At 36.3% G+C, this 26,198-nt stretch overlaps 1 protein-coding gene across 1 annotated transcript in view; it reads left to right on the forward strand.

Moving 5' to 3' along the window:
- Nucleotides 1-26,198, forward strand: part of LOC131063259 (uncharacterized) — a 103,355-nt gene that overhangs the window by 44,629 nt on the left and 32,528 nt on the right. Inside the window, exon 8 of the mRNA XM_057997047.2 lies at nucleotides 7,821-7,882. Within this exon, the coding sequence (XP_057853030.2) occupies nucleotides 7,821-7,882 (62 nt within the window). The remainder of the gene's footprint in view (nucleotides 1-7,820; nucleotides 7,883-26,198) is intronic.

Below are 26,198 nucleotides of genomic sequence, written 5' to 3' on the forward strand. Positions count from 1 at the left end.
GCATACCTTTCTTTCGAAGTAGCATCATCATAGTCGTATTTGGGTGTGATGTTATAAGCACTTGATGTACATGGACTGTTGAATTAATACAAAGACTGGTTCTTTAATATTTCCATTATGTTTTGTGCATTTACTTTCTACATTTAATCGTTTACCCGTATGTGGCAAACATATTTCAGACTATGTTAGTATTATTCTGCATAAAGACATTATTGGGATTATCTTTGATCAAACAATATTGGCTTTCTAAGTCTTATATCCTCAAAGTTTCAGACAATATGTGCACGATAATGGTCTCAATCACTAACAGTGAAGAGAAAGATTGTCGTTTCTGATATAAACTTTGAAATATGCAAAAATGCTCGATATAGCCTATCCAATATGGATACAACAAAGGAATAAAATACCAATCTCCCGCCCTAAAATGAGTATGTGATCTTCATTAAATATATCTTTGAATGGTTGCATGGTTGCACCACTTCGTTTAGTGATGGATACAACCTTCCCTTGATTGCACCTCTCCCTTTAGACAAATTGTGCCTCTTAGATTAATTTGTTGTCTAACTACTAGTTAGATGACTGATCGAACTTGAGGATTAGTCATTGCTTAATCAACCCATTGAATAGTTAGTGCGGTTGGATTGGTTAAAGAAGAGTATGTTCCTTAACCATCCAATTTCTTCCTTTCCACGTGAGGATAATATGTCTTATCTTTAGATACGATAAGTCTTCTCCCTGCGATAATGGTTGATGACCGAATTGATGGTCTTCTGTTTTAAAGGATCGGGGTCACACAGTGATGTTTTAATCGGTGTTGTCTGTGTAATGTCCCCCTTATACATGCCTTAGCTGGCCTGCCAATCCATTGTCTTCTACTTGATATTATCGATGACCTTGTTCATGAGGTTCGTCTGAAAGATACTTGTAACGTTGGCCATGTCATTGACTATCGACCTCCTCCCTTCTTGGAAGATCCTTGACACAACTCTATATTGAAGCAAATTTGATTCTTTGCTTATCGGTAGGATAATAATTATTCTTACTTAATTAATTAATAAAAATTATTAATTGAATAGTTACTTTTAATAAAGTTTTTATATATATTTTTTGGATTAATTTATTAATTTATTTAATTATTTTAAATATATTATTGGTAATGAATATATATATATATATATTATTTAAATAATAATTTTAATAAATAAATAAATTTCAAATAATCATCTGTTATTAATTATTATATTAATTAATAATAATAATTGATATGTATATATGACAATCAGGGAGGGGACATGACATTATGGCAAGATAATTGTATACTTGAGGTTTATCAATCCGTGGTGTTTTGACATGATGGAGTTTTTGGTTTTAGGAAAACAGCCAAGCTCCTCAACACTTTTTTGGAAGTTTACTGGTTAGTTTTAGACAGTGAGGAGAATCTATTCTTGTACACATTGTTACATTTCTTGGTACTATCACATCTGGATCTTTTATCTATTTTAGGAGCATGTGAATTAGAGCCCTTACTAAAATTCTTCTTTGCCACTAGAAAGAAGGGAATGTTTAACAGAAAAAGGCTTTAATACGATTAAGAGGCATTGAAATGAAACAGTATAGAAAAACCAGCATCTTTAAATGTATAAACTATTCAAAGGAGAACTTAAGGAACCAAGTCAACCAACCATAAAGAAAAGACTGCATGAGGTGGGACAAAGTGATTCTTCTGGTCTTCATGAAACCAGTGCAACTCCACTACTTTAAGCTAAAATTTCCAACCCCACGCCCAAACCAGCATCAGGATTACTATGATCACCAAGGGAGAAAGCTACTGAGCATTAGAAGAAAAAATGGTGAATCATTTCTGTGAATATTTAGAGATCAACAAAAATATTAAGTGAGTCTAGTGAGAAGGGATTGAATATCAATTAGAGAAGCCTAGTCGAGGTGATGCCTTATTTCACCATGATTACGTTGATCCTACATTGAGCTGAGGAATAGTGAAGGTGACATGTAATAATGAAAGAAAAGACCACCAACTTTTATGAGGTGACATGGAGGTTACATCTCCTATTTATTGATTCGTAAAACAATCCACAAAGGAGTGATTAAATGGAGTCATAGGGGGTGATTTGAAACAAAATGACCAATGTGCTCTTTGTCTAATAACTTCAGCTTCCCCCCATCCACCATATCTATAAGGATTGCTCTAAGGCTATAATGAGGATAAGATGAAATGGTTTTGACTGCCTTTGATTTTGAGGTAGGGAGTATTAAAATAATATTGTAATATTTAGCTTATAACGGTCATTTAAGTCGTTTAGTTAGTTTTTAGTAACTTTATATTCTGTTAGTAAGTTAGTATTTAGAATCTTTCTATTCTATCTTTAGTTCTTGATCATTTCTGTTATGGAGAGATCTTCTGTAACTGCTTACATAAGGAATATTCCTTTCAATTGTTAATACAACATTCAATTATCATTTCATGGTATTAGAGCATAGGTTCTTTTTTTGGCGAATTTTTTATTAAAAAATTTGTGGTCTTTACCTAGAAATTTCAGGGAAATTTTAGAAGTTTTTTGCATGATTTTTTTAAAAACAAAATTGTGGGTTTTGTTTGTAGAATTGAGGGTTTTGATTGACAAATATTTTTGATCGATTTTTCAAATAAGATCGAGGGTTTCTATTTTTGGCAGATTTAAAAAAAAAAATTCGTGGACTATTTTCTTAGAAATTTTGTGGCAATTTCTAGATGTTTTTTTGATCGATTTTTTTAAAGATACAAATCGTGGCTTTTGACCCTAGAAAAATTGTGTGGAAGCCTTATTCTTTTGTAAAGTTCTCAATTTTTTTTCCTCACATGGAGGTTTCTATTGTGTTGAGGGTTTCTAGTTCTTCCATGACTGAGGTTGTGGGAGCCGCATAAATGATTTTTCTTTGCGTTTCGTGCGACCTTTTTCATGGGTCAATTTTCTGTGTCTTTGCTATGAGTGGCTAGGGTTCTTTGTCCGCTATTTTACACGCCCGTGCGACTGGTTTTCATGGAAGTGGGTTGGGGTTTTCTAGTGCGCCATTTTCTACAAGAGGGTTTTTTGCTAGCTTCTGTACTATTTTTCACCAAAAAAAGAGGGTATCTAGATTTGCACTCCCAAGGGTTTTGACAATTTTTTCCACAATCATGAGTACTTTCAATTCTGGTAGGGTTTTGCTTGGGGATCTATTGTTGTCTTTCGGCCTAGGGTTTCTACAAATCTTGCATCTAGGGTTGATGCTTTTTGGACAAAATCGTGGCCTTAAGCATTTCTTTTTGCACGATTTCTTTTAACAAATCGTGGGTTTCAAGTTTTTTCTAATTTTTTATCAACAAAAATTGAATGTATTTGAAAAGATGAACTTTATCTCGTTTTTTGTGTCTCTAGATAGCAAGAGCGATGGCTTCGTTATCCAACATCATGTTGGAAAACACTCAAAGGTTCAATGACAAGAATTACAATGGCTGGAAATAGAGGATGCTCACCATTTTTGAGTACCGATACCTAGATCAGATTGTTCTAGGTAATTTTGCTCGTCCCATAGTGGCAGGCAAAGACCAAGACAAGCTTGATGAGCATAACTGCAAAGCAGTTATGTTGCTCAAATTATCTGTCACTGACGAGATGCTTTCAGAAGTGCCATCTAGCAAGACTTCTGCACAAATTTGGACTCACTTGAAGGATTTGCACGAGACGTCAGCCAAATGTAGAGCTTTCTTAAAAATAGTTTGTTCTCAATTGTGATGGATAACAAGAAAAAATATTTTGTTCTCGATTGTGATGGATGACAAGATGTCTTGGTAGGATCATTTATTGAAGAATAAAGGCATTCACTATCAATTGAAGGCCATCAATTGCAAGATGGAAGAAGAGGATATGGTGGTTATAACATTAAAAAGATTACCACGATCATATGAGCAGCTCATCGAAACTCTCAACATTACTTCCACCAATGTTGATCTGAAGTTTAATGAACTATGCAACAAGCTCTTGCAATAGGATACGTGGAAGAAGCAATTTAGTAGTAACAACAGGAGAACCAGTGTGGAATAGGCTTTTATTGCCAAGGACAAAGGCAAAGGCAATTCCATTTAGTAGAAAGGACAAGGCAAACCTAATGATTCTTCAAAGAATCCAAAATCTGTCACATTTCACCATTGTGGTATACTTGGTCATATGAAGAAGTTATGCAAAAAGCAGTTAGCTGGTCAAAAATCCAACGAGGGAGTGTCTCAACAGCAGGCTCATGTCACAAAGCATTCAAAGGAGTTAGCCTTTTATGCATTCATGGCCAAAAGACTAGCAAATCATGACAAGTCTTCTACATGGTAGTTAGTAGAATGACCATTAAGGGAGGGTATTAAAGTAATATTGTAATATTTATCTTATAATGGTCATCTAAGTCGTTTAGTTAGTTTTTAGTAACCTGCTATTTTGTAAGTCAGTTAGTTAGTATTTAGAATCTTTCTATTCTATCTTTAGTCCTTGATTGTTTCCATATGGAAAGATCTTCTATAATTGCTTATATAAGGAGTACTCCTCTCCTTTGTTAATACAACTTTCAATTATCATTTCAGGGAGGCAGCATGCTTCGCAAAAGCTTTGCAACATTACATTGTTCCTAGTAGGCATAACAAATCTACTATGTTACCCCGAGTTTCCGAGACGGGGACGACAGGACGCGTTTCCGGGACAACAAGTTTTTTTGCCAAATTTGGGGACAACGGGGGGACGGCAAAGGGGACGGCTATAAAAAATATAGGGAAAATTTAAAATATATAGGAAAATTCTAAATGTTCATATGAAAACATGGATAAAGCATGCATATATACATTATATTCATATGAAAACATGGATATAGCATGTGTATGATACGATGAAAACATTTTAGAATGTAAATTCTGAACATACAACATTGTCAATACTCGATATGCAATTATGCATTCATAATTCAGGATTTCAATTCATTCACATTGTCTATATGCATATCATAATAGATATTAAAGAAATAACATACAAAATGTCAAAATGCCCAAAGGCTACACTGCTGCCATATAGTTTCAGTGTCAATTACGATATGAAAATCAAAATAGTACTAATGAATTAATATTTTATTATTTTGATTTCCTATTTATAATTTATTATTTTTTAATTTTAAATATTTAAATGTTTAACAATTAATTAAAAATTTTAATATTTTCTATTTATAATATGAATTAAGTTTAAACGTTTGATATGAATTAAATTTTAATAAATTTAAAATTTAATTAATGTTGCCTTTTAATTTTTTTAATAACAATTTGAATTAATAGGGACCCATACTAGAAAATTTAAAAAAAAATTGAAAATACAACATTTTTTATTTTTTTAATATATTTTAATAGTCTTAGATGTGGGGGACGTCTCGCCGTCCCCGGGATGGATTGGGGACGTCCCAGCCGTCCCCAACCTTCCCCGGGACGTACAAATGTCCCCCACAGCTAGGGCAGACGTCCCCTCTAAATTCTTGGCAATTTGGGGACGGGGGGAAACGTCCCCTGGCCGTACTCAAGTCCTCGAAACGTCCCTGGGACTGGGATGGGGTTTTCAGGCCGGGGATGCGTCCCCGGGTTACATAGCAAATCTAAGCTTTGTCAAATTCTCTGAGGAGGATATAGATATCCCTAATCATATGTTTCAATTTCCAATATCCCATCTTTCTTTTGGAATGACATTACTAGCAGGAATTTGGGAATTTATTTCCATAATAAAGTATGATCTTTGATGAGCTTCAGCAAATACAAGACCATGCCTATAGCTTTTTGCTTTTTGGTTTCTTAATAATGACAGTTGCCAGTCTCTAGTTGAAACCAAAAGTCATTTCTTTGGATCTTTGCATATTCCCTCAGCGCTGATAGTGCTAAGGTTCCCATGTGATGCAACATTGGTGTTCAGTATTATCCCAGAACATGGAGGAGGATTTCTTGGAATGCAGACCTTTTCTTGTTATAACCCCATCATTGGGGAACTACCTAACAATTACTAATAACACAAAATAAAAAGGTTCATAATAAAAAGACATCAGATTTGATTTTGGTTTTAGAAGTAGGATTTGGTTTGGAGATGAAAAATCCTTGGCTTCATAAGATCAGGAGTCCCTATCAAAGAGGGTTTTCTGTTGTGTTTATATTGAAGAAAGAAGAATGCAAATTTGAACAACTATAGTAAATTCTAACAACCCAAAATGCAAGGTACCCTATGAACTTTTTTTGCCTTTTCATTTGATTGCAGAAAATAAACGAGAAGGAATAAAAAAGTGCACCTTTGTTCCCAATTCACAAATGGTTACTTTATGAATCCCAATGTTTAGAATTTAGAAATTCTTGATGCAAATAACGTGAACGGCCCTTAACGGACATCCTCCTCAATCCTGACCACAAAACTAAAAAGTCATACTCTGCTACTGTTCTAGTGTTATCTTTTTCAAAACATGACCTATCAAATGACAGAGATCCTCTAAAATTCTCATGAGGGTTAGTCAACCTACTTGAATCTTTGAAACTGAAGTTGATTAGAAGAGAAAGGTTGATGTTGTTGATTCCATGTATCACCTGGCTTGAAGGTTTGTTGATTCTCTGTTTGAGTGAATTTGAAGCAAGTTTAGGAAAAGGAAGGGAGAGGTTATCAAATTGATCTTTACTACAAAATAAGATAACTTTGTCGTAGAAGCTCAAAATTCATGTTTGCAAGAGGTGGAAGATGTTATGATAGCCATCTTTGTGTAGCAAAGTGATAGCATGTGTGATGATAGTGTGATGCTATAGAAGAACGTGTAAGAATGCTGAACCTTGCACGAACTTTGCACAAATGTGTATGTCTCTAAATATTTGAAGTGCATGCAAACCATGTTCATCTATCCGATTTTATTCAATCAGTTTCCACATTCTTTGTTTTGTATGGTCCTTCACCAGTTTCCACATTTCTTTGTTTTGTTAGCATTCTGGATTTGTCCTGTCCAAAAGCTGCTTTTCTCTTTCTAAATGCTATAAATTAATTTCTATTTTGTTATTTCTCTTTTCAAGTGTTGGCCATGTTGTATTTTTGAGTTTGTTATTCACATCAGAATTGAGGGTTTTTCATCATTTCTGGTTTGGTTTGGTTGAGTAAGCTTTGTTTGTTGGGAATGTCTAGAGTTCCATGTCCTTTTTGACTGAAACTATTTACTTTTTGTTTCAGTGGAAATGATTTATATAATGGAATGTTTCTATTTGTTGGTGATGCTGGATTACTGAATTAATGAATTGTTTTTTTGCCTAAAAGAAGTGTTCTTATTCATCTTATTTTGTAGACATTTTATTGTCCAAGGTATTAAGAACATTAAAAGCCTTAAAATATATGAAGAAACTATATAGTCATGGCTGTAATCAGGAATTCAATTTTATCATTGTACCACTAATTAATTCTCAATTGTTTGTAATATGTATTGTCTTCTTAATTGTTTTTCTTGATGTTGGTTGAGAAGGATTAGTATTTCTTCTTTAGCTCTCATAGAAGTTCAACTATAATTATCTCATAACTTAGTAAGTAGTTTAAATGATCCAAAGCTCGTCATTTTGTAATGTCAATTGCAAGTAGGAGTTGTTTATGCGAATAGACATATTTTCCAAGCAAGCTGTTGTACATTTTAAGTAATATTGTCAATCTCTGTCAATGAGTTTTCATCATTTACACAAAAAATTTGTGCATGGAAGGTCCAATTTCTTATGAAGACTTTATGACATGTATTCTGACCACATTGATACTTTGTGCCAGGTCAAAGATTACATCAAATGGTAGTGAAACCTCCAGTTGGAATTGACTGCATTTTACCTCAAGTAAGTGATTATGTTTTTGTAATTTTTTGAAACTTCTTAGGATACATACTTTTTGAAATGATAATTGATTGTTTGATATTAACAAAGGAGAGGAATACTCCTTATATAAGCAATTACAAAAGATCTTTCTATAACGGAAATGATTGAGAACTAAAGGCAAAATAGAAAGATTCTAAATACTAACTGACTGACCTACATGATAGAAAGTTACTAAAAACTAACTAAATGACTTAAATGACCATTATAAGCTAAATATTACAATATTACTTTAATACCCTCCCTTAATGGTCATTCTACTACCATGCAAAAGACTTGTCATGATCTGCTCGTCTTTTGGCTATGCTGGTCTTTTGGCTATGAATGCATAGAAGGCTGGCCCCTTCTCCTATGAATGCTCTGTGACATGAGCCTGTTTTTGAGACCCTCCCTAGTTGGATTTTTTTGATTAGCCAATTGCTTTCTGTAGAATTTCTTCATATGACCAAGTTTACCACAATAGTGACGTGATAGATTTTCAACCATCCCTCCCGCTATCTAGAAACACTAAAAACGAGATAAATTTTTTTCTCTAATGCCTTTGATTTTTGTTGATAAAAAATCAGAAAGAAATTGAAACCCACAATTTGCTTTTTAAAAAATTGTGCAAAATTTTTGAATAACCATGATTTTTGGAAAATCACTCTAAACCTTTACAGTTATGAAAGCCTATGATTTTGCCAATTTTTTTCAAAAAACCAGGTCAAAAACCCTCCATAGCTTTAGAGAAGAATAGTAACACCCACGATTTTGTAAAAATATTGTGCAAAAAACTTAGTACTTTTGCAAGAACATTGTTCTCCCTAGAAACCCTAGATGTGACCCAAAAAACTTTGCACAAAACTGATATCCATGATTTTGATGGAAAAATAAGGCAAAAAACTTAGTCCCAGGTATAAACACTTTGCTGCAAGCAAAACCCTAGTTGAGCAGATTGTTGTAGAGAAAAAATGCCCCCAAAACCATGGTTTTTTATGAAAAAATTGTTCAAAAAATTTGTTGGTAAAAACCTTCCATCTTCAATTAAATAAAACCACAAATTTTATTCTATAAAAAATCCACCACCCACGATTTTTGTTTTAAAAAGACTGATCAAAAAACTTGTAGAAATTTTCTCAAAATTTCTAGGTAAATAAACCACAAATTTTTTAATTAGAAAATTCGCCAAAAAGTGAACCTATGCATTGATACCATGAAATGATAATTGATTTTTCGATATTAACAAAGGAGAGGGATACTCCTTATATAAGCAATTACAAAAGGTCTTTCCATAATGAAAACGATTGAGAACTAAAGACATAATAGAAAGATTCTAAATACTAATTGACTTACAGAATAGAAAGTTACTAAAAAGTAAAAAGTAACTAAACGACTTAAATAACCAGTATAAGCTAAATATTACAATATTAGTCTAATACTTTTTGTATGATTTGGCACATGGTTACTAAATATTCTCATTAAACAAATAATTATTTATCAATGCATGATTTGGGACATAATCTTCCTCTAGCATAATGAATGCACATTAGTAGGGCTTAGATTCATGGTTCTTTATCATCTACTATAAATGGGTGGGCTTGAAATATCATTAAATTAGAGTCTGGATCACATCTACTGATCTTGGCGACTGTACGTTAAAATATTTTCTTGAAGTTCTATACATACCAGGTACATTTCTCAGAGAAAATAACCATCAAGCAAGTAGCATCGTGTCATTATGTAAAAATTCCCTTGGATGGTATTGGCAGGACAAACTTGTTAATTGCATGGGTCTTTATTCACTTGTAGAAAATGGTCATTTCCATTGATCACATGCTTCTCACTAGATACTTCCTTGATGCCCCTAATCTCAATCTAAATAAAGGCAAGATAAGTTGCATTAGGTAGAGAAGCTGTTTATGGTTTTAATGTTCACATCGCATTAAATGTCATCTCCCAAATATATTTTTTACAACTCAACTTATATGTTAGGCATTATTGTGCTTGCATATCAATGACTTCACATCTTAGATGCGTTACATTCATTTTGGATTGCTATTAAGTCATATTACACTATTTGAAGACCGAGGAGGCAACTTGATTGATAAAGAGCTTAGGAATTGTAATTTCTGCTTCATGGAAGTTAACTTAGAGGAACATTTTATACTAAGTTGTGCTATGTATATTGAGATGCAGTTTCATAGACCCCTTTCTTGGCTACACATACACCGATGTAGGAGAAAAACAATTGTCTGTTGTGTTGACGGGTGTTTTTGCACCCTTCAACACAATAAAATACACTGGGTGTCCAATTCTCTCTTGAAAGGAAATCCTATTTGATGACTCAAATAGTACCACCCCAAGGTTTTGGTAGTTAGGTTTCGACCGTGCTTTGGATAACTCAGTGAATGTATGTGATTTTGCAGGTATCACAGGGGGCCTTACATTAACAAGCTGAAATTATGTTCCTGTAAGATTTCTCAGAAAATCCTAAAATCTAAAACTTCAATATCTTTAGATTTAGCGTAAGAGTAAATGCTTTTTAACTTAAATTCATTTCAAAATAAACTTCAAAAGAGTAGGGTTTAGAAAGCTGAAACAAAATCTAAATCTAAGTGAATATTTGTTGACACTAACTGATTAGTTCCACAATAATCATAGTTTGCTTCATTAGACTCAATCACAGCTTAGACAAAATTGATGCAATCTTAAAGGTATATTGCAGCTTAGACAAAATGGATGCAATCTTCAAAGGTATATTTAAGATTTTCAGACCACTAATCATTCATTAAAACCATAAGGTAGTGCAAATTAATGAACAACAAATGATTGAACTTCAGTTTATAAGTAAAGAGGTTCAGACTAACCATACACTGAAACTTACAATCAGCAAGCACCAAATGGTACGAACCTGGAACTTCATCAAGCATCAAACTCAACAAATCTCCATGCTACTAAACCTAAAATAACTTTGAGAAGCAAGAAACCATGCTAACATTCAAACTTAAGTCCTTAACACAAATCTTCACCAACAACAATGAATTTATGTATTAATTTTGGTAGTCCTTTGGCAACAATTTCCATTTGCTCCTTACAATGAGAGAGGCCAAGGCCTTTTATAAATTTCACTTTTCAAATGTAGGGCGCTGATTTTATCTAATCAAGGGCCAAGATTCACCACAAACCCTAGGGAGGTTTAGAATATTTAATGTAGTTAGTTACAGCAGCCACACCTCTTTTTAAATACTGCTTGCTACATGTTGTGACGTAATCACACATCGCCCCATTGCAAAATGGGAACCCCTTGTTTTTGCTTTTTAGGGTAGTGTTTGGTGTCTTAGCCTTAGGGTGTTGTCTCTAGTCTCTCACCTTCACAAATGGGTCAAGTTTTTGAGAATTTGGAGGGGTCATCAAATCGATAAGGAGAAGTGTTGTCCTCATTTTTGTTTTCAAAAATGAAGGACCACTACAGTGAAATTTTTATGAAAAAATTGAAATTTTTACTCTATGGCATGCTTCCCGAGGCAGAATTTCGACTAATCCTTGGACTGGCTTGATCCTCAGTCCATTCTCGAACTTCATTTCGAATTTCGTCCAATTCTGGGTTCGTTTGCTATGCCTTTCATTCAATTTCGGGTTTTAAAACCCAGACTGCAGGTGGAGAATTTTCTTCAAACTGCAAGTTTTAATGATATTCATTGTTATGGTCTTTGTAGGGGAATTTTTGATCAATTACATGTGCACTTTTGTTTTAAATATGTCACTTGTAATTTATTTTAAGTTTCCCATTTAATGTTTTTATCTTTTTATTGTGTTTTGGTCATTTTTAGTTAAAATAGGGATTTTTTGACCCAACTGCAAGTAAACTTGCAGTTTGTTCAAAAAACCCCTACTTTAGTGGTTTTCACATGCAATAGGGATTTTAAATCCCCATTACATATGTGCAAGTGTTTTTAACTTGTTGTAGGGGTTTTATTTCCCTTTTACAAGTATTTTTAAACTTGCAATTTGTCTTTTAAAACCCGATTTTGACATAAAAGTGCATTTTTGACAAATTTGAACTTGTCATTTGTCTTTTAAAACCTGTTTTTGACATAAAAGTGCATTTTTAACAATTTCGAACTTGCTATTTGTCTTTTAAAACCCGATTTTGGCTTGTAAATGGAAAAAGTGAAAATGAAACTTGTTATTTTCTCCCTAAAACCCGATTTGCATGTTTTTGGGTAAATCGAACTTGTTGTTTGTCTCCCAAAACCCGATTTGCAAGGAAAATGGATTTTTTGAAGATGTCAAAGCGATTTTTTGGGGAGATTTGCTAGAGATGCAAGGCGTTTAGGATTGTATCCTATTCTCATGCATTTTCAAACACATTTTTCGCCATTTAGAGTTTATTATTACTGGTTTTTGGAGCTGAATCAGCAAAAACGTGGTTTATCCAATCCACATTTTGGGCGCTTTTTACTCCATAAACCTGCAATCTCCTAAGGCGTTTTGCCCTCTCCCATCTAGGCGTGGAATATGGGATAAGTTTCAAGACATTTAATGATCCATTGGTGATGCATTGAATACCACGTTTTTGCAAAAACGTGATTCCTTTGACTGCGAATTTGAAGGGTTTAAATGCCACGAATCTTTGATAAGAGGAACCGTTTTTGCTTTCCACTCTAAGGCGTTGGGATTTGAGGAAGATTTGACCTTTGCTTGTGCCTCTAAGTTTGCAATTTGCTGCCATATAAGACATTCTTGCAAAAACGTGTAAAGGGTTTGGCATTGCGGTTTGATTTTGTTGACCGATTTTGCTTCTTCATTCCAAGAATTGTTGCATTATTGGAGAAGCATTTGCATTTTTAAGAAAGGTATGTTCTTCCTTTCTTCTCTTCATTTTATTATTTTCTTGTTTCCTTTATTTTTCGTTATTAGTTGCATTTTTGGCATGTGATGTTCTTCCCCTAAAAATTGGTTTTCGTGAAAGAAATCTTCCCCTTTGAAATGCAATTGTTGAATTGCATTGTTCTTCCTAAAATTCCCTCTTAAACTTGTATTCGGGATTTTTAATCTCGATTACAAGTTCGCTGGAAATTCTTGTTCTTCCCCTACGGTTAAGGAATTTAACTATTTTTGGTTAAAATTCCAAGCTTGAAAAGTGTGAAATACCCTTCCCTTGCAAATTCGGGTTTTAAAAACCGGATTACATGTTGAAAAGTTCTTCTCATTTTCATGAAAATGACTTTCCTGGATATTCCCATTTCTATTCATTCGCGTTCCCCATATCCGTACTTTCCATTTCCATCATTTCCCGCAAGTCAAAATCCCATTTTTCATCCATTTCTCCATTTTCGAATTTACAAGTGTACTTGTATTCGGGTTTTAAAACCCCGATTGCATGTATGTACTTTCCAACTTGTATACTTGCGAAAATTCTCCCAAGATCCGAAATTGGTCAAAGTCAAGATTTTCCCTTTTCTACATATCTCCCCTCTTCCTCTCACAAAACCGTGAAATTCAGAGATCAAAGTTTTACCCATTTGAAGAAGAAAGAATGATATTTGCAGCTGATTATGATGTTGCCTTAACTCTTTTAAGTCTTCATCACAGCATTCCAGGTTCACAATCAATGTCAGATTTGCCGGCATCGCCAACTCCAAAGAAAATGAAATACAAATATGACAAATACCAGAATGAGGTTACACCCTAAGTCACCAGGTTCGACCGAATTTGAACCTTGAAGTTCGAAATTCGGCGAACTTGAAAAACTATTCAAAAAATCGATTAAATTAGGAAAAAAAATTAGGGTTTGTTAAAGTGTTTTTTATTTTTTTGGGTTTGCGTTTTAGGGTTTTCTCGCGGATTTTATAAAAGGGCGGCCGCAGGAGTTGCAATCACACCCACGCGAGTTGCTAACGGAGCCCACTCTGCCCGACCGCCACGCGAGTTGCCAAAGGACCTTTGTCTGCTCGGCCGCCACCAGTCCGCGACGCCACCAGCTCGCGTCGCCACCAGTCCGCGACGCCACCAGCTCGCGTCGCCTCCAGTCCGCGACGCCACCTGCAGTCCACGATGCCACCAGCCCGCGTCGCCACCAGCCTGCGACGCCACCAGCAGTCCGCGACGCCACCAGCCAGCCTCGACACGTCCGCGACCAGCACAGGTAGGCCGCCATTTTTTTTTTTGTTTATAATGTTAATGTTTAAAAATTTATGATTTTATATTAATATTTTGTAATATTATATTATATATTTTTATATTTTTTAAATTTTTTTTAGGTTTAATATTTTTTATGTTTAATATTAATATGGTGTCAATTTTTTTTATGTTTATAATATTGTTTATTAAATGTTTATAAATTTATAATGTTTATAATATTGTTTATTAAATGTTTATAAATTTATAATGTTGTTTATTTAATATTTTTTTAGTTTTATTATTATTTAATAATGTTGTTTATTTAATATTTTTTTAGGTTAATTAATAGTTTATACTTTATAATGTTTATTTATAAATTTTTAATGTTGTTTAATATTATTATTATATAATTTATAATTTTATATTAATGGTTTTTTGTTATATTGTTTAATATTATATATTTTTAAAAGGTTGAAATAAAAGTAGTGTGTTTTTTAATTTTTCTTTCCAAACATGCAGATTTTCATTTAATGGCTCCTCCCAAATCAACTTCTGAGGCATGGAAGCATGTGACCCGAAATGGAACTCACATCAAATGTAACATATGTTAGGCAAATATTATTGGAAGTTTAACAAGGCTTAGGGACCACTTCCTTGCTAATACAGGGGGTCCAGGTGGAGGTGTTCAAGCATGCATAGGTGCGACTCCAGAACTTAAAGCTATTCTAGAGAAAGAGTTGGCTGCTTCAACGGTAGGCAAAATGAAGAAGGCACAAAAGAAACAGAGAATTGAAGGAGATATATCTAGATTCACATCTGCCATGTCTTCCTCTTCTGTGCAATCCGAAGCGGCGAGTGTACCAAAACAGAGTGGAACACTGAACAACTTTTGGAAACCAGTAGAGAAACAACAGGTGGATGATGCAGTTGCTGATTTGTTTTACACAAGTGCTATTCCATTCAATGTTGCGAGAAATCCTCATTTCCGCAATGCAGTTCAGAAAATTGCAGAGTTTGGCAAAGGGTACACACCCCCAGGTTCAGAGGCTATCAGGACAACTCTTTTGCAGAGGTCAAAAGATAGAGTGACTGAAAAATTAGCTGATGTCAAAGCCACTTGGAAGGAAACAGGTTGCACTATATTGAGTGATGGATGGTCAGATATGTGTCAAAGGCCATTGATTAATGTTTTGGTGTCTTGTCCTGAAGGTGTTGTGTTTTTGAAAGTCATTGACACCATGAACCACAAAAAAACTTCAGAGTATATTTTTCAAATATTAGAGGAAGCCATTCTTGAAGTAGGGATGGAAAATGTGGTTCAAGTGGTAACTGATAGTGCAGCAAATTGTGTGGGAGCTGGGAGGCTGATTGTAGAGAAGTACCCACAGATATATTGGAGCCCATGTGCAGCCCATTGTCTCGATTTGTTGCTTCATGACTTGGCTAAATTCCCATGGGTAAATGAAGCTATTCATAGAGGGAGAGCAATTGCAAATTTCATACGGAATCATCGTCTCACATTGAGTATTTATAGGCAGCATGCATCAAAGGAATTGTTGAGGCCTTGTGAAACAAGATTTGCTTCATATTATATCACTTTGAAAAGAGTGGTTGAAGAAAAAGCAGCTTTGAGGTCTGTTATATGTTCCAATCAGTGGGAAAGTTCAGTGCTTTCTAAAGGCCCCAAGGGGAAGAACATAGAGCAAATCATCCTAAACAGCAATTTCTGGGAAAGTGCAGCAAAAGTCTTGCTTGTATGTGAACCAATTGTTGACGTGCTTCATATGGTTGATGGTGACACTCCTTGCCTTGGCATGCTTTATGAAAGCATAGACCGGTGTAAGGAATCTATTCAAAAAGCACTAAACAATGAAGAAGCAGAATATATGCAGATATGGGAGACAGTTGATTGCAGATGGAAAATGATGCACACACCTTTACATGCAGTAGCTTGCTTTTTGGAGCCTAAGTTGTTTTCTATTGATAGAAGGGGTGATAATGAAATCATGGCAGGGCTTTACCAAGCCATTAGCAGGTATGTACCAAATCCAGAAATTGCAGCACTAATCAGAGATCAAAGTTGGCAATACAAGAGAGGAGAAGGGATGTTTGGAGGGGCAGAAGCCAAATATGACTCACCACGTATGTCTGGATATAGATGGTGGATCTCTTATGGATCATCAGCTCCTGAACTGCAAGAGTTTGCTATTCGAATTTTGAGTCAGGGAGCAAGTTCATCAGCTTGTGAGAGGAACTGGAGTTGCTTTGACCACATCCATTCCAAAAAGAGGAACAAATTGCTGACTGGAAAGTTGGGAGATCTTGTCTATGTTCGCAGCAATTTGAAATTGCTGATGAACAAATCAGCAAAGAACACTTCTTTACAACAAACTCTTGAAGGCATAGCAATGCCAGATGCAGATGAGCCTGACTTTGCAGATGATGAACTGAGTAGTGATACAGATGATGATGATTTGGCATCCCAGCCAAGTGCTCTTGATGACTTAGAGTTATTTTAAAGTTCTAAAGTTTTTGACTGTTATTGTACCTTTTTGACAAAAGAACATCTTTGCAATAGTGAAAGCATATGTTTCCTACGGTTTATATTTTATAAATGTGTCATCTTTTTGTAATGATTTCAAATCTATTTATCAATGTTAAACTATTTACGCAAATTTATAGATATATTACATATATTTATTAAAAAAAAATTTAAAAATTACATATGGCGAATTTAATTCGAATTTTATACATTTCGAATTTTTTCCGCATCGAACTTCATTCGAATTTCAAAGCTGTCGAACTTCGAATTTGAATTCAAACCTGGTGACTTAGGTTACACCTTCTTAGGTATCTTCTCCATTGGATCGCATCAGGGACACAGAAATAGGGCACGTTGATATGGCAGAATTCATTCACAGGGTAGAAGATCCACAGGATAACAACTTGCAGCGGCTGTTGGACAGCCATATCCATCATGCATCTTCTTTCCCAGTGGCTGCCCTAGAACCTGAGTTTGTTCTTGCATGCGCCCATCATTTTGACAAAGAGTCAAGAGTCATCAAAAATGATGATGGTGAAGCTATAATTCGTCTTGATGCGGATACAATCGAGAAGGTCTTCAAGATACCTCCTGCACCTGTTTATATGGAAATCACCAAAGAAAGTGCAGCAGAGTATTATGTGAAAAGGGAAAAAGATTGCAAGCGACACATCAATAGATGGATCCAAGAGCCTCGTCCTTCCTTCTCAAGATGGGCAAAGTTGTACCGTTGTGATTTCAAGTGGGAGATAGGAGACACCATCACTCTTCTCAGCAGGATGATGGGTCTTGAGCACTCTAATATCTTTGAGCCATGGATGTATTAATTCATTATGTTCATACGGCAGACGCATCATATTTCATGGGGTGAAATCATCAGCGATGCTTTGTGCAAACAACTTGCAGCAGTTCCTACCACTATGACCTTCTTCATGAATTCTTATTTGGTATATTTAGCAGCGTCACTTAGACACTTTCCAGGTCTTTCTACCAAGGGTGATCGCTCGCTTATACCAGTTTGGGAATATTATGACCAGTTGCCATTGGAACTTAGCAGACTGCATTTCAGAAGAGTCCAAGATGCATTCTTTGGATATTTCATGTGTCAGTTTGACATGGATCTCAGAAACAAAAGAGTATCAGATGAGGCATGGGTCAAGGTGTCGGAGTATGGGTGTTTATTCCTCCAATTTCCCACCTTCACCTACATGAGGATTGGATGCTATGATGGACAGTCATACATGCTTCCAAGATACCCAACCAATAAGATAATTCTTATGGAGTTGGGAAGACAGATCATGGCTGTTCATACTTTTCAGTCTGCTAGACACAAAGTTGGAATGGGGATCTCTAGCACAAACCCATTGAAAATTGGTCGATACTCCCTTGTCACATCTGTGAAGGCTAAGGCCATGGAGGTTGAATTGCAGGAAATCAAGCTTAAGAGATTCAAACCTAGAGCTGATTTTGATTATAGAGGTATGAAGGAGAAGATCAAGAAATCCTTTGTGCATGTTCATCGCATTGAAGACATCTGGGTAGATCTCCGCACGGAAGTCGAAGTTCTGAAGATGGATTATTGCAGGCTCACTGTTGAGCAAATTGTTGACTTGAACTTGGCGGATATCCCACAAGGGATGATCGATGATGGGCATATACTTGATCCTGAATACATTTCACGAAGGGTTGAGGAAGCTCCACTTCCTTTGATCCAATGGTCACACAAGGAGTACGTCTCCATCCTTGACAGATTTCAACCTATCTTGGCCAACACTAACGCATGGCTGAAAAGTAATGCTGTTAGACTTATTAAAATCAAGGTTGGTAAAGAAGATGATTCTACAGGGCCTCTTGGACGGAAGTCCGAGATTCAGATTGATAACAAGGAGGGTGCTTCATCTTCAGGCACAAGGATCAAGTTACGAGTTAGTCGTGCAGTAGTGCTTCCTCCTGAGGAGACGACTGCTCGTGGGAAGGAGAAATCACGGTTCCATGTTCGGGTGATCGATCTGGATAATCCAGAAGAGGGGCAGCAATCTGATGATGCACCTAGGTCTCCAGTTTCAGACTCACCTCACGAGGTCATTCCTCCATTTTCCATTGAGACGCCTCTTTCTCCTCCTGATTTGCTCATAGACGAGTCTCCTCAGAATGCAGTTCCCATTTCAGCATACGGGCCTTCTCCTGATCAACAACGAGAAAGTGTGTTGGAAGTTCCTGAAGATAATCCCACTTGTATTCAGTTATCAGAAATTGATACTTCCACTTCTGGTTTTGAAGAATTCATGAGACAATCTTCATGCCCATTGGTAACTGAGCAAACCGTGGTCGCTATTCAAACAGATATTCCTTCTAGGGTGACCACAGTAATTCAAACAGAAACTGCTTCTCCTTCGCCTACGGCTGCTACTGGAAGTGAGTTGATGACTTTGCCTCCATGGCTTAGTTCTTTCACCCCGAAAAGAAAGAAGCAGGAGATCTCACCTGATGCCTTTGACTACCAGCAACTCAAACAGTCCAGATCAAAAGTTGCTAAGAAGGCAAAGACTATCTCTAGGGTAACTGTTGATAGCAACAAGATGAAAGTAGCTGAAATTGTGGAACCTATTGCAGATAAACCACTTGATGAAATGTCAGCTGCTGATTATAAGGTTACAAGGGTAGAATTGGGCAAGCAAACACATGAGGTCATTAAACATGATGCTCAGTTTTCTGTTGCTTCACTAGTGCAAAGGTGTGACGATCTTCTTGCAAAGAAAGACAAGCTAGAAGAAGAAAACCGACGGCTCATGGCAGCCATTCATAAAATCACAAAACCTGCTGCTGAAGGGAGTAACTCCATAGGTTCTTCTGGTTCCCAAGAATCAATTCGTGGAGTGGAAAGGGCTGCTCAGAAAGTACAAGCACTGGATTCCTGGGTTGATCAGCTTCATGATCAATGTATTCAAGTGGTAAAAGACATTTTTCAAATAATGTCTAAGTTGGAAACCATTGAGGAAAAACTGGATCAGACTTCTAACACTTTCAAAAAGAATCTGGAAAGTGTTGAGAAAAGTCTGGCAATCTGGCGTACCATGCCCCAACAACAGCTGAGTATTTTGCAGGAGCACGCCATCATCTCTTCCAGGGTCATGTACTTGGAATTTGAGGAACTCATGGAAAACAAAACCCTTGTTCTTAAATCCCTCATTGAGGAGATCAGTGATGCAAAGAGATTCTGGGATGAAGTCTATCGAGGTATTGTCTCACATTGTGAAAGGGCCTTATGCAATATAGTAAGTCCAGATGGAGAGCTGATTCCAGAAGAAGAAGTTCTTGCTGATTTACAAATGAGGATTCATAATGAATGGAGGAGCGAACAATTCTTGGCAGCTTCAATTCAAGCATTGATGAAACACCAAGCCTTTTTGCATGATATCCAGTCTATCCTGGATAAAGACAATTCTGCGCTCCTCCACTGTCACGACACTATTGTGAAGACTATGGTTGTTGCTAAGAACACCCATGAACAGAATCCCGAGGAACTACAAGTGAGCATCAGAAAATTTCAAGGATTCGTGTCTTCACAAAAGGCAACTTAAGTGTTTTTCAACACTAAGTTGAATTTTCCCTCTTTTGTAATTTTTAGTTGTAATTTCGTTTTGACAAGTTACATGTAAAAGTAATTTTTGTAAAATGCAAGTTACACATTACTTGCACTTTTGTAATTACATGTAAGGCAATTACAAGTTGTGTCCGATTGGGACTGTAGTTGGAATAAGTCTTAGTTAGTTAGAGTAACTCTTAGTTAGTTAATGAAGTCTCAGTTATTTATTGAATGAGCCTTGGTGGTTGAGAGAATCTCTCAAGTTAGTTAGGATCCTCCCACCTTTTTCTCAAGGCTCCTCTTCTATAAATACTGGAGAGGTCCATTGTAAATATATCTTTTGGAAAGCAAGCAAAAACTCTGCCAAATTTACAGCAAGAAGTCTTTGAGCTTATGTATGTGGATTGAAAGTTTTTGAAGAATAATAAAGAAGGATTACTCAAGTTTTGAGTCTTTGAGCTACATGTTTGAGTTTGAATCTTTTTATATCTTCTATGCAAAGTGTTTCTAAAGGAGCTTAGTCCAATCTGATTTGAAGTCTTTGAGCTGCAAGTAGAGAAGATTAATTAAAATAGGAAAATCTCTAGAAGGAGCAGCAAGTCTTTGAGCTTGCGTCTATTCTTGAGGAAAATTACTGTTTGATAAGAAATAGCAGCAAGTCTTTGAGCTTGCATTAGTTTTTGTCTTTGTGTTAAAAGAATAGATTATTCCAGTCTTTGAGCTGTTATCTTTTATTCATTGTAAAAATTTAATATAGCAAAGGGTAGATAGGACTTCCAATAGTCAATTCTTTGAGCTTGATATTGCTGTCCCGTCCCAAAGGAAGTGACGGAAGTCTTTGCGCTTTCAGGAAACTTCATTTCCTTTCTCTCATTTCACTTAAGAGTAGTTACTGCTGTTCATTTTCAATCGCTATCCTTTTCTGTGAAGAGAAAAGGATATTGTCTTTCTTAAAGAAAGAAGGAAGACTGCTGTCCCATCCTGTTTTTATTTCAGTTTTAGTTAGATAGGGGGAGCCTTCCCTTAATTAGGAGAGTTTTTACTCGTGTGCTGTGGTTGAAACCACAATTTTGTATATTTCCCCAAGTGTACAAAATTTTCAACCAACAAGAAGGAATGGTCAAAAGAGCGTTTGGATGCTACGGATATGCTCAGACAGGTTGAAGGAGTAAAATCGCAATTTTCCGAGATCAATTTTGACAACTTCCAATTTTTAGGAAATTTGTTTTTTTCTACTTCTAAAAATCGAAAGTTTTATTTTTGGCATTTTGGGGGCCAATCCGGGAACCTGCTTTTCTTCATTTTACTTTTTTCCTAAATATAGAAAGTTGTTTTTTTTGCTTTTACCGGGGTTACATGTGGTCATCGAGTTAGGAAAAATGTTGATCCAAGAGAGTTCATCCAGAACAGACCAGGTATGGAACCATCTTCGAATTCAGAGGATAATTTCCAAAAAGCTAATTGAAGATCACAAGGATGAAATTTCCCCCTTACTTTTTTTTCAATTTTAAACATCACAAAGCACCCATTAAGGTTAGGAAAGAGAAATGCAATTCTTCTGAAAGGTAACTCTTCCACTTTTTGATCACCATGAACCGAGTGTGGGTGAGGTGAGAGCATACGGTGAATAGAGGATCATTAGCTCCAAAGAAAAACTGAAAGTACAATGCTAGGCGGCAAGCCAACCCATTCCGCTTGTTCAACGGGCAAGAACAACTTAAATGTAAAATCATTCTACCACTTTTCAGCGGGAGGACAGTTATTACAATACTGAAAGTAAGATCACTCAACCACTTATTCAGCGGGAGGACTGAGAAACCAACTAAAAGTAATAGATAGGTGGCTAAGCCAGCCTCTTCCACTTCTCAGTGGGAATACAAAATGTATAATGCAATAAAACAAAGGCTGATCAGTACTACTGATTTCAACGTTACAATGAGAGTGTTAGTTGTTGATGTTATAGCAGTAGGAGTTCTCTTTCCCTTGACTGCTGTATTAATTATTATTAATACCTTATTCATTTACTAGTTATCGCTGTCATATTTCAGCGATCTCTCTATTTAATAAAACTGTTTGTTAATAGTTCATCGTATGGTTATATTAGTTAGTAACCACCTTTCTTAACGGATGGTTATCTATCGAGGCTGTTGGATAATCGCACCCCTTTGTTTGGTCATGTTACCCGATTAGAATCGTGTCTTTTCATTTTCCTTGGTTGAGTATTTAGTTCCCTCGATCAGGAGCATTGAGCACATAGTTGATGAATGACATGCTGTGGTTATACGCGTGAAACTAGTTAGATATATCTACTGTGTGGTCCGTGTAATATATTGCTGTTCACATTCATATTATCTTTGTGAATTACTTGCTGTATATATATTCAATCTGCAAACTTAAACAATCAGATCAAATGCTTTGGAGAAATCTAGCGATTAACATAATCGATATCTTCAGCACAATCAATATCTTCAGATTATTGACATATTGCTTCAGCTATTTCAGTTTGTAATTCTGTATTAGAACAACAATATCAGAGATATTGTATTGTACCTCTATAAGTGTAAATTCTGATCCAAACTTAACATGGTATCAGAGCGGGTCTAAGCAAAGAACGAACAACGAAATATTCTTCTTCTTAGGGCATCTATCTTAGCATCGAAAATGGTGAACAGACTCAAGGTTGAAGATAGACTTGATGGTGCCTCTAACTTCACCTCTTGGAAGTTTAGAGTCCTAATTACATTAGAAGAAAACGATATTCTCGAGTTCGTGGAGAAAGAAGTGCCCGAGCCTTCCGATGAGACTGAGAAAACACAATGGAGGAAGAATGGCACGAAGGCCAAGAAGATATTGATTGATTCTGTGAAGGATCACCTTGTGCCTAATATCTCCAAGTTGAAGTCAGCTAGAGAAATGTTCAAAACTTTGGAAGGATTGTATGAGATTAATAACACCAACAGAGCTCTTGCATTAAGGCAACAACTTCATCACATCAAGATGGCTAAAGGAGATTCAGTCATCTCCTTCTTCATGAAGATTACTGAATTGAAGGATCAACTATATGCCATTGGTGACATAGTTGAAGATAGGGACTTAGTCATGTTGGCACTTAACGGTCTATCCCAATCTTGGGAGCCTTTGCCTTTTATCCAAAGTATCAGTGGAAGATCTAAGCTACCAAAGTTTGATCGCCTTAGAGCAGATTGCATTCAAGTGGAATCCAGGTTGGCAACAAGAGGTATTGGTCGTAGTTCTCACAATGAAGACAATTATGTTCTTGCTGCTCAAACTTCAAAGAGGAAAAGAAGAGAAGGGAGAAAAGGAAATTTCAAGAGGAATAGAGACAAGAAATCAGATGCTGCTCCTGAATCAAAGAAGAAGGAGGATCTCTCCCATATTCAGTGCTTTAGATGTGACAAGTATGGTCACTATGCTAAAGAGTGTCCAACAAGACCAAAGCCTCATGCCTCTATTGCGGATGTGAATGATGTCTCTCCTCTGAAGGAATCAAGAGATAATTCAAGTGGATTTCTATTCATCTCTGCCCTATCAAGCAATGTTCCAACCGATAGTAGCACATGGTTGATCGATAGTGGCGCTTCACGTCACATTACAGGTTATAGAGAACATCTTTCAGATTTAATAGAAAGAGAAACTCACCTTCAAGTGGTAATTGGAGATGATGCTTGCTATTCAGGAAAAGGTGCTGGAAACACCTCTCTTCACCTAGATTCTGACATCCTTCTTCATTTTAGAGATGTCTTATTCGTGCCAGGAATCAAGAGAAATCTTGTATCAATTTCAGCTTTAGAAGACAAAGGATATTCAGTTGCATTTTTTGAGCGAAAAGTTCTTGCTTGGCCAAAGAACTTTAGCATCAAAACAGCCTGAGTGATTGGTGTTCGTCAAGAGAGTCTATATAGACTTTCCATTCGTCCAATTCAAGCACTGATGTATGATTCCACTAGTTCAAGTGAGCTATGGCTTAGAAGACTTGCTCACCTTCACTTTAGAGCTCTTCCATCCATGGAGAAGATGGTTACCAGCCTTCCAAAACTCAGTCAGGAGCATGATGGTACTTGTAGAGGATGTGCAATGGGTAAGAGTACTAAGGGTCTTGTTGACGTGTTTTTTATGACAACGTCGAACACAGAAATAAAGTTACCAACGGTCACCTTACTCTCGCTTGAACAAAATTAGTCCGTATGCTAAGATTGCATGAAAAGTTCAAATGGCTAATTCCAAAGTTCCTTCAATGCGTGGACGTGACTTAGTTGATTGATGGGTTTGCTGTTAACCCCAGGGGCCTTACGCATTCACTTGAAGAGGATAACAAACTTTTGCGAGTTCAAGGATTTTTATGTGTGATTTGCAATGAAGGCCCTATTTTTTGGATTTTTGGATTTAAGATATGCAGAAAAGTAAATGAGGAAAGGGTAGAGAGAACTATGCTATGGCTAATCTAATCCTATGAACACGGAGACGTGATTACTTATGCAAAATTCAACCACGCTTCGCTTCGCCAGCAATGCACAACTACACGAAGGCGGTGCAATCTTCAAAGGGTGTGTTAAAGATTTTTAAATCATCAATAGAAACCATCAAACCGAACAATCTCTACTGATAATCAAAGTTAAACATACACAAATAATGGAGGCTCAGGCTAACTTTGCACAATATGCAACAATCAGTTGCACACCAAAAGTATGAGCACGAATCTTGCAACAAGCAATCCTATCAAATCCAGTCCATCTAATAACATGAAAGCAAATCTAATCTATGAAGAGAGCAAGACCATGTAGATTGCTAAAATAGAACAAGAATACACCATCAAAGTCGAACAATGTATTAAGTTGGCTACTTCAACAATCCTTAGCAACAATCTCAGACAATAATCTCTCCTCCTTTGCAAATGAGGGGGGTCACCCCTTTATATAGGCTCCTAGCATTGACTACATGCAATCCCTAAAGATTCCCCACTCAAGATGCAACAAGGTGGGAATCGGCTATTAATGCCCACTAAGCCCATATACAATTATTCTAAAAGCCCAAAAATGGCATCCATTAGTGCATTAAATGCACCCCATTACATCAGATTTACCCACAACACAATGAATATTCCATGTAGGAATAAATGCCCATCATTCTCCACGCGACGGCTACATGCAGCAAGAATCTGTCATAAAATCATTAATACGACGATTGCATGCAAAAGATTCTTTATGCATTCAACATGCATTGACTGGTCCACCACTTGGTCAAGATATCCCCGTAATAAGTGCACCACCATGAAGACATAAATGCAGCATCATCTCCTGGACGTGACGACCGCATGCACAAGGAATCTGTCATTAATTCAATAAGCGCTGACTTGGCTACCACTTGGCGAGAAATCCTTGGAGGGAGAAAACTTCAGGAGAGAGAATCTTTGACTCTGGAAGCATTTTTTTTTGAAGTTTCTCAACTTTCCTTGCCCTGGAGGAGATTTTCAACACTTTTCAACCACCTCCTATTTTTTAGGAACTCTCCTAAAATTTAGGACTTGGGTCCAGGAGAGAGAGGATTCCCTCACGAGTCCAAATCTGCAAATTTTTTTGAATTATGACGAGATTTGGTGACAAAAAATAGGATTTTTCAAAATTTCTATTGAGGGGATTTCTGCATTTCCATTCTTCCTTGACCCTCGAAATTTTCCTTTGCCTTGGAAATTTCCATCTTGGACTTTCAAACTTAGGCGTGGAACGTGGAATTCAGCTTGGTGTAAGGAATTTCATTATTTGCATGCCTTAAAAAATTCTCAACTTCCTGATTGGGCTTGGAATTTTGACTTTGATAGAGGAAATTCATCCTTTCCATGCTCTTCCTTGATACCCTGACTTGAGCACCTGCCTTTGGACGTGGGCAATGATTTTGCATTGGTAAGGAATTTTGTGATTTTGAAGCTTTCCATGACCATCAAGTTTTGGCGTCTTAGTACCTTCCTTAGGCACAAATCTCACTTGGTGATGGAATTTTGAACCTTCTTGGATTTTCCATGCTTGGGCCAATTT

The sequence above is a fragment of the Cryptomeria japonica genome, chromosome 9 (genome assembly GCF_030272615.1).
Source record: "Cryptomeria japonica chromosome 9, Sugi_1.0, whole genome shotgun sequence".
Classification (NCBI taxonomy): Eukaryota; Viridiplantae; Streptophyta; class Pinopsida; order Cupressales; family Cupressaceae; genus Cryptomeria; species Cryptomeria japonica.